The 12361-nt window shown below is 56.8% G+C and overlaps 1 protein-coding gene across 1 annotated transcript; it reads right to left on the bottom strand.

Annotated features, from left to right (window-relative positions):
- Positions 1–288: 288 nt before the first annotated feature.
- PYGM (glycogen phosphorylase, muscle associated) lies at positions 289–11825 on the bottom strand. Its single transcript, XM_004264310.3, has 20 exons — positions 11504–11825; positions 10347–10448; positions 10180–10258; positions 9992–10095; positions 9480–9611; positions 8085–8196; positions 7916–7998; positions 7348–7491; positions 6924–7016; positions 6530–6676; positions 6201–6364; positions 5790–5904; positions 5131–5232; positions 4642–4789; positions 4272–4330; positions 4003–4144; positions 3354–3561; positions 1092–1226; positions 815–881; positions 289–708 (listed from the first exon to the last, which is right to left on the bottom strand). Exons 1-20 carry the CDS (start codon positions 11744–11746, stop codon positions 559–561), a joined length of 2529 nt encoding a protein of 842 aa, XP_004264358.1. The 5' UTR covers positions 11747–11825; the 3' UTR covers positions 289–558.
- Positions 11826–12361: the final 536 nt, after the last annotated feature.

Raw genomic sequence — 12361 nt, 5'->3', positions numbered from 1 at the left:
CTGGAGGCCTCGGCCTAAGTCCCAGCTCCCGGCCCGGGTGGGCCCCACCCGGGCGGATGCCACGCCCCCGGCCAGCCTAGCAGGCCGCTGACCTAGTATGGACACAGCACTGGGAAGAGAGGCGTGGAGGATGACGCTTGGAAGTAGGCAGGAGAGTCCGGGCCCTGCCCCCACAGGCCGCCCCCCCCTTCTAAGGGGACGCACCTGACACGGGTGGGGGTAAGGCGCGGTGACTGTGCAGCTGCTATGCCGCCCGGAGCTAAAAATATTTCCCAACAGACAGAGGAGTAAGGAGGCTCCCAAGGAGAACCAGTTTATTGGGGAGTGGGTAAAGTTGGTCAGAGCCATAAATAGGAGCGGGCGGGGAGCCCGAGGACAGGACGGGAGCAGTGTCCTTAGTCACGCTGAACACTGGGATCTCAAGGCTGATGGGAAATGGGGTTCCAGGAAGAGGTTTAGAGATCTAACCCCAGTACCCTACCCTCTGGACAAGGAGCTGGAGCTGGCCCAAGGGACTGCCAACAGACTCAGGGGCAGGTTTGGGTCTGGTCTAGAGGCTCAGATCTTCTCATCAGGTGCTGGCAGGCGCTGGCGGCTAGGCTCCACGCCCCAGATCTCCTTGGCGTACTGGGCAATGGTGCGGTCGCTAGAGAACTTGCCAGAGGTGGCTATGTTCCGGATCACCATCCGCGTCCACTCTCTCGGGTTCTACAAGCCAAAAGGGAGCTAGCTCTGCCAGTGGGGTCCCCACCTACCACCTCATCCCAACCAGGGCCACCAAAGCCCTGCCAGCCCCTGGCCCAGGACCCCTCACCTTGTACAGGGCACTGACTCTCTCCTGGCATTTAATGTACTCTTCATAATCTGCAAAGACTTTAAACCTGGAGGGGAATGGAGAATCAGGAAGTTTCATGAGGTCAAGGGCCAAGCCCATCCTGTCCCATTGGATTTCTGGGGACCTGAACAGTGATGCTGCTTCCAAAGGAATCTAGTCCCAACTGCCCAGAAGCCCTGTCCAGCCTCCCCACCGCACCTGAGCCCTACTGAGCCCAGCAGCCCCACGTGCGCAGTTTCCTGGCCGGCCAGCTCACCGGTCATGGTGCATGAGCATGTTGACAATGTCCTTGAACAGGTCGGGCTGTTTGGGGGAGAAGAAGCCACTGTTCAGCTGGTCAATGATGTGCCGAAGCTCTGGAATTCGGTCACAGTATTCCTGGGCATTGTACCTGTTGGGGAAGAGCTGTAGTCAGTGCCCTGGAAATGGGTTCCTGGCTCCTCCTCCTCCAGCAAAAAGTTCCAAGCCCCAGGGTCAAAACCCAGGCCCAGCCTGCTACTGCCCTCCCCGCAGCTGCCACACTCCCTCTGGAGGTCTTTCCAAGAGGCCCCCTCCCTTCTCAGCTCAGCTTTTCATCCCCCACTTTGTGGATGAGGAAACTGAGGTCTAGAGAGGAGAGAAAGGTAGTGTCAGAGCCAAAGGCCCCAAACCAAGCGCTCTTCTTCCCACACACCACCACTGTCTCCCAACAGGTTTCTTTCCTTCGTTAATGGCTTTTCTCCCCCACCATCCACAGTCCATCCCTGGCCTCACTTTCAGGCCCCAGAAGGAGCGAACAGGTATATCGTGAGGAACATCCTTAAGTTCAAACCGTCCAGCCAAGCTCATCGCTGTGCCTGGCACCAACTTTCCTCCAGTGTCCCACTTCCTAAGGCAGCACAATCCATTCCTGAGCCACCTGGGTTCAAATCTCTCAAGACCAGTCTCATCTCTTTCCTCCCTTTCTCTCTTCCAACCAGAAACCAAGTCCGCCTCCTCAACAATGTCCCTAATCCCCATCCCCAGCAGTGGCCTGCTGCAGGGGACTCCCCCTGCCATCTGGTGTCAGCCCCACACTGGTCCCCCACCTAGACATTGTCCCCTCCAGTCAAGCCTCCTGCAGCCAAAAGTGTCCATCTGGAGCCTAGTTCTGAACGTGTTGGACTTTGCTCAAAACATTTCACATTTCCTTCCTGGTCAAAGGACCAAGTCTGCCACGCTTCCAATGCAGGGGACACGGGTTCAATCCCTAGTCAAGGAACTAAGATCCCACATGTCATACGGTGCAACCAAAACAACAACAACAACAACAAAGGACCAAGTCTAAACTTTCTAGTCAAGCCCCACAGGAGAAATTCCTATCAATATTCAGTGCCAGCTCTTGTAAGCTGTTGGTGGGAGTGTAAACTGGTACCAACTTTCGGGAAAACAATTTGACAATGTGTATCAGGAGCCTTAAGAACTCATACTTTTTACTCAGAAATACCCCCTTCTAATAATTATCTTAAGGAAATAATCAGAGATGTGGACATCAATGTAAAAGGTTAGTCATCACAGGGACGTTTATCCTAACAGACAGGGGAAATCAACCTTAATGTCCAACCATATGGAACTAGTTAAATAAGTTATGCCATGTACATAAGATAGAATGCTATACAAACATTTAAAATATCTTGAAGACTATTTAATGACATGGAAAATGCCTCACCAATGTTAAGATAACAGGATTCAAAACTGTACATGCATTATTCCCAACTTTTAAAAACTATATACACGAAGAAAAAGAGAACTGTGGCTTTAAATCTGGGTGATGAGATTATGGATGACAGTTGTTTTATTCTTTGTGGCTTTGTATATTTCTAACCAGTGAGCATGTACTGCTTTTATGAGAAGAAAAAATCATATTTTAAAATGTTAAAAATGTAATGCCAGGGGCTTCCCTGGTGGCGCAGTGGTTGAGAGTCCGCCTGCCGATGCAGGGGACACGGGTTCGTGCCCTGGTCCGGGAAGATCCCACATGCCGTGGAGCGGCTGGGCCCGTGAGCCATGGCCACTGAGCCTGTGCGTCCGGAGCCTGTGCTCCGCAACAGGAGAGGCCACAAGAGTGAGAGGCCCACGTACCGCAAAAAAAAAAAAAAAAAAAAAAGTAATGCCAGGAAAATGTCTTCTCTGAAGATCTATGTTTCTGACCACAAGCACAGATATAACTACTGTACTCATATTTCCCTTTTTGCCATGGCTGCCAGGGAGCTAAGAATTTCACTTTACTTCCAATTCCAGAAATATTATTATCTCTGAGCGTTGGTATTATTTTCTCTTCCTTTCCCTTCAGTTCTCTGTTACTTCTTTCTTTTCCCATTTCATTAACTTTATTTGTTATAAGTCACCTCAAAAGTTTTCTAGACTCGTGATGGCCATAACTAAGACCTTGTGCAGCCTGGACCAGCCTTTCCAGTCATGCCTCTTGCTCCCGGCTCTACCTCCAGCAGTCGCACCTTGGTGCCTCCTGCCAACAGACTGTGAACTTTGCAGCCCATACCCTTTCTGGTCAAGCCTTTCCACGTCCTCCACCCGCATGCCGAAGATGAAGAAGTTCTCCTCTCCCGCCTCTTCTGCCATCTCCACATTGGCCCCATCCATGGTGCCAATGGTCAGAGCCCCATTGAGCATGAACTTCATGTTGCCAGTGCCTGAGGCCTCAGTGCCCGCAGTAGAGATCTGCTCGGAAAGGTCAGCAGCCGGGATCACTGTGCGGGGGGGCAGCAGGGGACAAGCTCAGCTCCAGGAAGAGCCCCAGACCAGCTAGAGACTCTGGAGTTAGTCTGGCCCTAGGCCTAGCCAGATTCAGAGTCCCCTCCACCCCAACGCTCCACTCTTAACCAATTAAGTCTCTCTCTCACTGCCCCCCACCGCCCCGCCACCTCTTGTTGATATTTGAACATCTGGGACCTAACCTGGACTCCCCCCACCCCCCAGCTCCACTGTGTGATTTAAAGGGCACCACTGAGGCCCATCTCCCCTATAATTTCACCCCATACCACCATTAAAGGGACATCCTCATGATTTGAGTATTGTCCTCTCCAGATTCTTCCTTAAAGTGCAAGCACCCTAAGAAGAGGAGATTAATATCTCTTCCTGGAACTGAACTAATCAGAGCTTCCCTAGGGTCCCCACTGGCGGCATTCCACCTTTCTCGGCCAGTGAGACTCGGTAGTTCTCCAAGAAGATCAGGCGTAGGCGGTCTCCCACCACCGGGTCGTGGTTGACCACATCCCCAATGGCTGTAATGAGTTTGATGATCATCTTGGCCATGTGGTACCCAGGTGCAGCCTGTGGGAGCACAGTCTGGGGTCAGCTCCACAGCCTGACCTCCTACCCCCATCCTGCAACTCAGCCAGGCTGACCTCAATCTGGATATCAAAGAACCACAGCCATGGTCTGCAGCCCGGCTTCTCACCTTCCCTCCAATCATCACAGTCCGAGGCACAAAAAACTTATTGGGATCCTTCTTGATGCCTGTGGAGAAACAGAGGGATCCAGTGAGTGGGCCAGGTTTTCCTTCTAGGCAGTAACACCTGACAGCACTCATCCAGCCAGGGCTGGGCTGGGAGACAGTAGCCCTGACTTGGGCAATCACTTGCTTTGTGACCTCAGATCTGTCACTTCCTCCCCTTCTGAGCCTCAGTTTGCCCATCTGTGAAATGGGGATAATTCCATGTCCCAAGAGTTATCCTGAGGTCAAAGGAGATGTTGATCAGGAAGTATATAGTATCCTGGGAGGTACACAGAGGGGGGAACCAGGAGCCAGAGGGAACCCTGCCACTCACGGTTGTACATTGTGATGACATGGAGGCAGTTGAGGAGCTGGCGTTTATATTCATGAATCCGCTTCACCTGGATGTCGAAGAGCGAGTTGGGGTTGATGTGGACTTTGTATTCCTTCTCTAGGTACGCAGAGAACTTTAACTTGTTTTCCTGAAGTCAGGGGAGTGGAGAGAGCTCACCAATAGGCCTCAGCCTCAGGAAATCCTACAGTCTCATTTCTTTCCCAGGAAGGTGAGGATAGAAGTCTCCCTTGCTACCTTTATCCACTCCTGCATCAGGGCAGACATTGCTAATCAATGTCAGCACTCTTCCAGTGAGGTCAGATGATGCCTTCCCACCATGGACTGACTCCAGGCAACTTCTACCAATGGCCTGAGTTTGCAGAAGAGATGAGCTCTATCGGCCATTCCTGACTCAGACATCCGGCCCCTCCAGCACCCTCCACTCAAGCCCTGGCACAGGAGTCTGTCCCAGATTGCAGCGCTCCTCACCTGCTTCACTTTGGCCACATCCCGGATAAAGGCTTCATCGTCCACATAGGAGAGCAGTTTGCGCAGCTGGTCCAGGTCTGCGATGTAGTCCTCCCCGATGCGCTGTGGGAAGATAGCTCTCAGTTAGGCCCATATCCCTCCTCCGTCCTCCCTCACAGAGGGGTCCCTTTCCAGGTCAACCAAGCCCCATCCACTGCAGACAGCTCCTTCCTCTGCAGCCTCCCAGCTGGGGGGTGGTACATGTATGTGCATCTTTCCTCCCCTCCTGACCTTGAGCTCTGATGGCTGACCCCCATCTGACCCCACAGGCCTTCCTCTTGGCCTTTTCCTCTGACAGGCATTGACCTCAGGGCCCCGCTCCCACTCTCTGCCCCTTTCTGGTCTCACTCCAGATGTGACCTGCTGATAACCCCTCCATTAGACTGTGAACTCCACCAGGTTGACCTTCATAGCCAGGGCTTCCATTCGCCCACAGGCACCCTCATGCAAGTAAGAAAATGGTTCCCCTTCTCCAGACAGATGCAAGGCTTGGGGAACGCAGTGCAGGATGGACTTCAGCCCTCAGATGGGTGCCCTACAGTGAACCACATACACAACCACACCCAGATGCTCCCTGCGGTGACCGTGTTGACCCCTACTGGCCATACGTGAACGCTCACCTCAGCAATGACTTCTGCCAGCCCAGGGTTACACATAACCAGCCAGCGCCGAGGAGTGATGCCGTTGGTCTTATTCTGGAACTTATGAGGCTCTAGCTCATAGAAGTCCTTGAAGCTATAGGATGGGGTCGGGGGATCACCAATCACCCCTGTGGGATGAAGGCCTCCTCCCTGGGGCCCCTACCCTGGTTTCTTGATGAAAGGGGCCTGGAGGGGAGGGGGAGGGTGCTGTGTGTAAGAGGGGTCATCTGGGGACAGGACTGGACTGGACGGCAAGGCTATGATTCTTGTAAGAGCAGTGCCACCCGTGGAAGGGGCCAGCTGAGGGCGACTGTGAATGGCCGGTGCCGGGCAGTGAGGGGGTGAGCGGGGATCCAGCGGGAGGGGCGGTGTCTGCGGAGCGGGTCTTACGTGGTCTTCTTGAGGATCTCGGAGTGGATGCGAGCCACGCCATTGATAGCATGTGAACCGGCGATGCACAGGTGCGCCATGTTGATGCGCTTCACCGCGCCCTCCTCCACCAGCGACATGCGCCTCAGCCGGTCTATATCCCCTGGGAACGCAGCCGCCACCCGCTGTGCCAGGAGAGCCCAGAGCTAGGACGGGGACCCAGGACCCAGGTTTCCAGCCCCTACCCTATCCCCAGGTCTCTGTCCACAGCCCTCCCTGCCAGAGTCTCAGGAGCCATGCTTTCCATGCCCTCCACGCCCCACCCTCCACCCCACGCTTCCTCCACTCACATTAAGGAAGCGCTGGTTGATCTCATAGATGATCTGGAGGTGCCGAGGCAGCAGGGTCTCCATGAGGTGCACGGGCCAGCGCTCCAGGGCCTCGGGCAGCACCGTGTGGTTGGTATAGGCACAGGTCTTCACAGTCACGTCCCATGCCTGACAGATGGGATGGCGAGGAAGGACCCCCCGGGCTTAAGCCGGATGGCTCTCCACACACACTGTGCAGCCAAGAGCCCTGGCCCTGCCACTGCCGCGCCAGGTTCTAGGACACCCGCCCTCTGGGCCTCACACTGCCGTCTGTGCAGTGGGGGCTCCACCCACATCTTTCCACTCCCCAGACTGGGAGGGGAACCCTGAGATGCAGAGGGTGAGGCAGGGGTGCAGGAGGGGCCCTGAAGCCCACCTTGTCCCAGTCCAGCCGCTCCTGGTCCACCAGAATCCTCATCAGCTCAGGGATGGCCAAGGAGGGGTGGGTATCATTGAGCTGGATGGCCACCTGGGGGCGGGGGGGCATTGGAGTCAGTCTGGGCTCCAAACCAAGGCTATGATTGCTGTCCTTTGCCCCTTCAGAGCACCCCCCCCAGGGCCCCTCATGGTTCTAGGGTTGAGCTGGGGGTGGAGGCCCTCACGGGGGCAGGTATGGGGCAGGAGGAAGAGGGGAGCGAGGTTCTATTGAGGATCGCGAGCAGATCCCCCCACACCCACCCCCAACACCCAGCCTCCACGTCCTCATCTGTAAAATGGGTGGTTCAGGCTGAGACTGGAGGGAGGAGGGATGGCACCCATCACAGGAGGTGTAGAGGCTGGCCTTCCCTGGGGCCTGGTACCTTATCCGGGAAGGCGTCGAAGCTTGTGCGCACAGGGTCTCGGCAGCCGAACTTGGCGGATTTGAAGCGGCGGATGATGTCCTGGAGCGTGGCAGCCACTACGAAGTACTCCTGCTTCAGCCGAAGCTCTTTCCCCTCAAAGAACTGGGGACAGTGCCAGGCAGGGTGGAGTCAAGGTGGTGGCCTGGGGTGTGGGTGTGGGTGTGGCCAGGGGAGACTCCCACCCACACCAAGATTCCTGAGCCCCGAGCTGCCCCACCTCAGGGACCCAGGGGTCTTTCTCCCACCAAGAAGCAGCAATGTGGATGGTAGCAGGAGGGAGGGCTAAGGACCAGGAGGAGTATTGTGGGTGTTACCAGGGAGCGGCTCATCCAAAGTGCCCCACCCTAACCTGCTGCCCCCAGGACTCAGGCATCCTCCCACTTAAAGAACTTGGGGGAAGAACAGGACACACAGGGGCCAGCAATATGCCTTGGGTGTGACTAGGGCACCGGCAAGTGTCACTCCCCTTCTCCTGCCCTCTCCCACACACTCTGGCTTCCTGTCCCCAGCCCAGGCGGTAACGTACGTTGTCGTTGGGATACAGGACACGGGAGATATTCTCAGCCAGGTTGCGGTCCAGCACAGCCTGGATGTAGCCACCGACGTTGACTGAGGAACGAATGTGGGGACAGGGTCAGGCTTGGGTCGAGTGTGGGCCGGGGTGGGCAGGGGCTGCTGACTTTGGCTGAACTCACAGTCCTTGAGGTTAAAGTCATTGGGGGCCTTGGCAGACCACAGGCGCATGGTATTGACGATGTTGTTGCGGTAGCCGGGCACAGGTGTGTCGTAAGGCATGGCCAACACCACCTGCGGGGCACCCGGTGTTGTGTCAGGAGGTGGGCATCTGCCATGCCCAAGAGGCCCTGAGAGCCGGAACTCCGTGCTCTGTCACTGCACTCCCCCAACTCCCCATGCTGGGTTCTAGTCCCAACTCTGGGTGACACAAGCAGCCCCGCCAACCTCTCTGGACCTCGTCCATAAGGAGAGGACTTCCCAGTGCCTCCCCACACCACCGTGCCCCTCCTTGCTGGGCTGTTGTGAAGATTCCAGGAGGTGGGGATGAGCTCGGAGCCCAGGGCGGGGCCCTGTTGGTGGCCACTCCGCCATGATGGCGATGAGCTGGCCGCTGGCCTGAGCACAGTCTAGAGGACACTCTGGACTCATGGAAGGGCTGGGGGGAACCATGGGGCCTGGCTGAGGGCGTCACGGAGGTCAAGGCCATCCAAAGGGCTTATGCCTGGTTGACCACAGGGCTAATTAGCAGTGACTAATGCTGGCCCCACCTCCCACAATTAGCAAACATCAATAATTGCTGCCCATAGCTGCCTGTTACCATGGGGCGGGGGCGCACCCACGCCTCCCTCCCCAACACTAAGTAGCCCCTGATTGGAGCAGAGTGAAAGCTGCAGCTCAGAGAGGGAAGGGACTGGCCCAAGAGCATAGAGCTAGGCGGGCAGCCAGAGCCCTGCTGGACCTTGGCGTGGATGACAGCAGAACAAACTCTAGATTCTGAAAGCCTAGAGGTTGCTGTGCAGCCATCTGGAGGCCGGTGACCTGCAGCCACAGCAAGACTGGCTGAGCTGGAATTTGGACACCTCGTTTAGCTTCAGGCTCCCTCTAACTTGCTCTGTGACCTTGAACAAGTCAATTGCCCTCTCCAGGCTTTTAAGTTTCTCCCCTGTCCCCGTTTCTGGGCTGTTGCTTTGTTTCCCATCAAGCCCCCAGTTCAGATGTGCAGGGGAGCCAAGACTCCGTGATTATTCTTTGATGAGTCTTGTGGGGTGGTGGAAAGGAGCCAGGTCAGGGGAGAAGCACTGGTAGAGCACGGTGGCCTCTCTCCTCCTCCCAGGCTCTGCACTTGGTCTGGCTCCCCTGTGACCCTGTCTCTAGCCTCTCCTAGTTCTAGCTGTGTGACCTTGAATAAGTCACTTAACCTCTCTGAGCCTCAGTGGCATCCATTATAAAATAGCACTAGGTCCAGTAGCCTCCAGGCTCTTTCCTTGTTTCTCCCTGTTTCCTCTAGAACCTCCTCCCCTCTCCCTCACTAGATTTCCCCACCACCACACCCCGCTCCCTGACTTCCCCCTCACCTGCGTGTCCACCCACTTGGCCCCCTGGTTGGTGTGCTCCACTCGGCCATAGAAGTGCACAGGCAGTGTGCACTCGGGTCGGGCCTTCTCCCAGGGGTTGCCGTAGCGAAGCCAGTCATCAGCCTCCTCCATCTGAGCCCAAGGCAGGTCAGGGGAGAAAGGAAGGCAGTGTCAGAGCCAGGCTCACACCACAGCAGGTGGTGAGTAGGCCAGGAGCAGTGGCCCTAATGTGCCCTATACAGGGAGGGTGTAAATGAAGGGCTTTGGGGTAGGTGGGCCCCTGGTCTGGTGGAATATCCACGGGGACACTGTGTATGTATGAGAGTCTGAGACATTCCACAGGTATGGACCTCCTATCCCCAGAGCTAACAACTGGCTTGGGGCCAGGGGGAAGGGGCAAGGATGTTTTCCACCAAGGCTGGGGCTGGTTCTGGATCTATGTGCAGATGAATGAACAAATAGGGGTCTTCTCCATCATCATCATAACAAGGTCAGGGCCCAAGGTCACTCACCTGCCAACCCCCAGAGATCTTCTGGTTAAAAATCCCAAACTCATAGCGGATCCCGTAGCCATAGGCAGCCAGGCCCAGTGTCGCCATGGAGTCCAGAAAGCAGGCTAGGGGTGTGCGTGGAGGTGGGTGTCAGAGACGTGGCACAAAGGAACCCTTCTGCCCAATCCCCTGCCACCCTGCTCACTTACCCGCCAGCCGGCCCAGGCCCCCGTTGCCCAGCCCTGCGTCCTCCTCGACTTCCTCCAGCTCCTCCATGTCCAGGCCCAGCTAGAGGCGGGAGGGTACGGCAGGCGTCAGGGCCAAGGGCCAGCAGGTCAATCTCCCAAGCCCCAAGGCTTGCCCCTCCCCCACACACCTGGTAGGTGGCCTCATCACAGGCATTCTCCAAGGCCAGGTTCACCATGGTGTTTTGTAGCGTCCGGCCCATGTAGAATTCCAGAGACAGGTAGTAGATCCTCTGCCCGGAGAGACAGGTTGGGAGGTGGAGGGGAGGGCATCAAGGCCACCCACTAACATTCAGCCAGGCGCAGCTGGGCCTGCACCTCTCATACTTCCTGCCCCACTCCTAGGCCCCAGCATGTTCCAGCCCTGCCTCCATTTCTCCCCCCTTCTCAGGCTTTGGGACCCAACAGGCAAGATTCTGGTCCCAGCATTTCTTCTGACTTTGGACAAATCACTTTTCTTCTCTGAGCCTCAGTTTCCTCATCTGGAAGATGGGGCTGGCCATATCTACCTCAGGGGTTAGGAGAGGTGCCTAGGAGAGGTAGGAACTCCTTTCATTGCATGCAATCCTGCCAACAGCCCATCAGGGAGTCAGAATATAGGGAAGCACCTCCAAGTGCTCCCCAAAAGGGAAAGCCAGGCCCAGAGAAAAAAGTCATTGGCTCAAGGTCACACATGACTCAGGGCTAGAGTCGGCCACCTCCTGTCCTTGCAGAGGGCCCCCTGGCTCTCAAGCCTCAGTCCCAAGAAGAGGACAGAGAGCTGCCAGGATCTAGGATGCTGATGGTGCCTGGTCTCCTGGTTCCCTGGGTCCCCTCCCTGGCCCTCCCCCACGCCTGCCCAGAAGTGTCAGGTTGCTGACATTTACCAGTGACCCCAACAGACATTTGATCTCACCACCCCAGCTGCGCCCCATGCGCTGCACCAGCACACACACCACGCACGCATTCAATGATATGTCCTTCCACTTAGGGTCCAACCCAGGCCACAGGGATCTTCATGTCCCCCAGAAGCCCCTCCATTCTCTGAGTGAGCCCTGGGCCTTTGCAACCAGCCTACCTGACCCGAGCCCCCTGACCTGCTCCCATCCCAGATTTCTCCCCCTGGGTTGCCCCAGCAACCCATTGCACCTGGCACCCCTGGATCCTCCAACCTCAGGAACCTGGAGTGACCCTTTATTTTGCTGCAGAGAGCCCTGACCCCAGGGAGGGGCTGCCACTTGGTCAAGATCTCCCAGCCCCCAGGCAGGGCACCCAGCCCATTCCCCTCCCGGGGTGCCCCAAGCAGCACCTTGGGGTCCTTCTCGTAGTAGTGCTGCTGCGTGCGGAGCCAGCGGCCCACGAGGTGGTCACGCACAGTGTAGGCCAGCGCAAAGTAGTAGTCTAGAGGGGTGGCCACATTGCGGTCTTTCACGAGGGTGAAGTGCAGGTGCCGGTTGAAATTCTTCTTCAGCTCGGTCACATTCTCCACGCCGGCCAGGCCACGCACGCTGATCTGCTTTCTCCTCTCCTGGTCTGTCAGGGGCCGGGACATGGCTGCGGGAGGGCAGGCTGGACTGACTGTGTGGACAGGCGGGCGGCCTGAGCAGTGCCTCCAGCCAGGGAGTGGAGATCCCCAGCCGGCTGGTGCTTTAAAGCCTGGCTCTGGGCAACGTGCCCCGCCTCCTCCCTCGATGGGTCGGTCTTGGCTTGGCCGCTCGGGGAGCTATTTTGGGGTGAGGGGAGGAGAGGAGGGGCAGGGAGGGCCACCTGGCTCATTCGCAGCCCTGCGCTGACCCACTTCCTCCAGGCCTCACACACTGGGGTCTGCTCTCTTCTGTCCCCGTCCCTGCCTTTTGCAGGGTCAGAGACAAGATGCAGCAGGCAGAGCACTGGCTTGAGGCCTGAGGCTTGACTAGAGCCTCTGGGCTGTGACTTTGGCTGAGGTCGCCCTGATCTGGGCCCCTCTCCTGGGTTATAGATGAAGGATGCAGCCTGATTGCGGGCCCTCAATCAGGACTCCTTGGAGAGGCTGAGGGCGCTGTCAAGGAGAACAGGTGACAGGAGGCCCAGCCTCCATCAGAGCAGCTTGACTTCGGTTCTAGACCTTCACGCAAGAGGCTGCAAACCACAGGCGGGATGCCCTCTGGTCAAGCTTCCACGGTGGCCC

Source organism: Orcinus orca, chromosome 8 (assembly GCF_937001465.1).
Source record: "Orcinus orca chromosome 8, mOrcOrc1.1, whole genome shotgun sequence".
NCBI classification, from domain to species: Eukaryota; Metazoa; Chordata; class Mammalia; order Artiodactyla; family Delphinidae; genus Orcinus; species Orcinus orca.
This window is presented reverse-complemented; position numbering and strand designations above follow the sequence as displayed.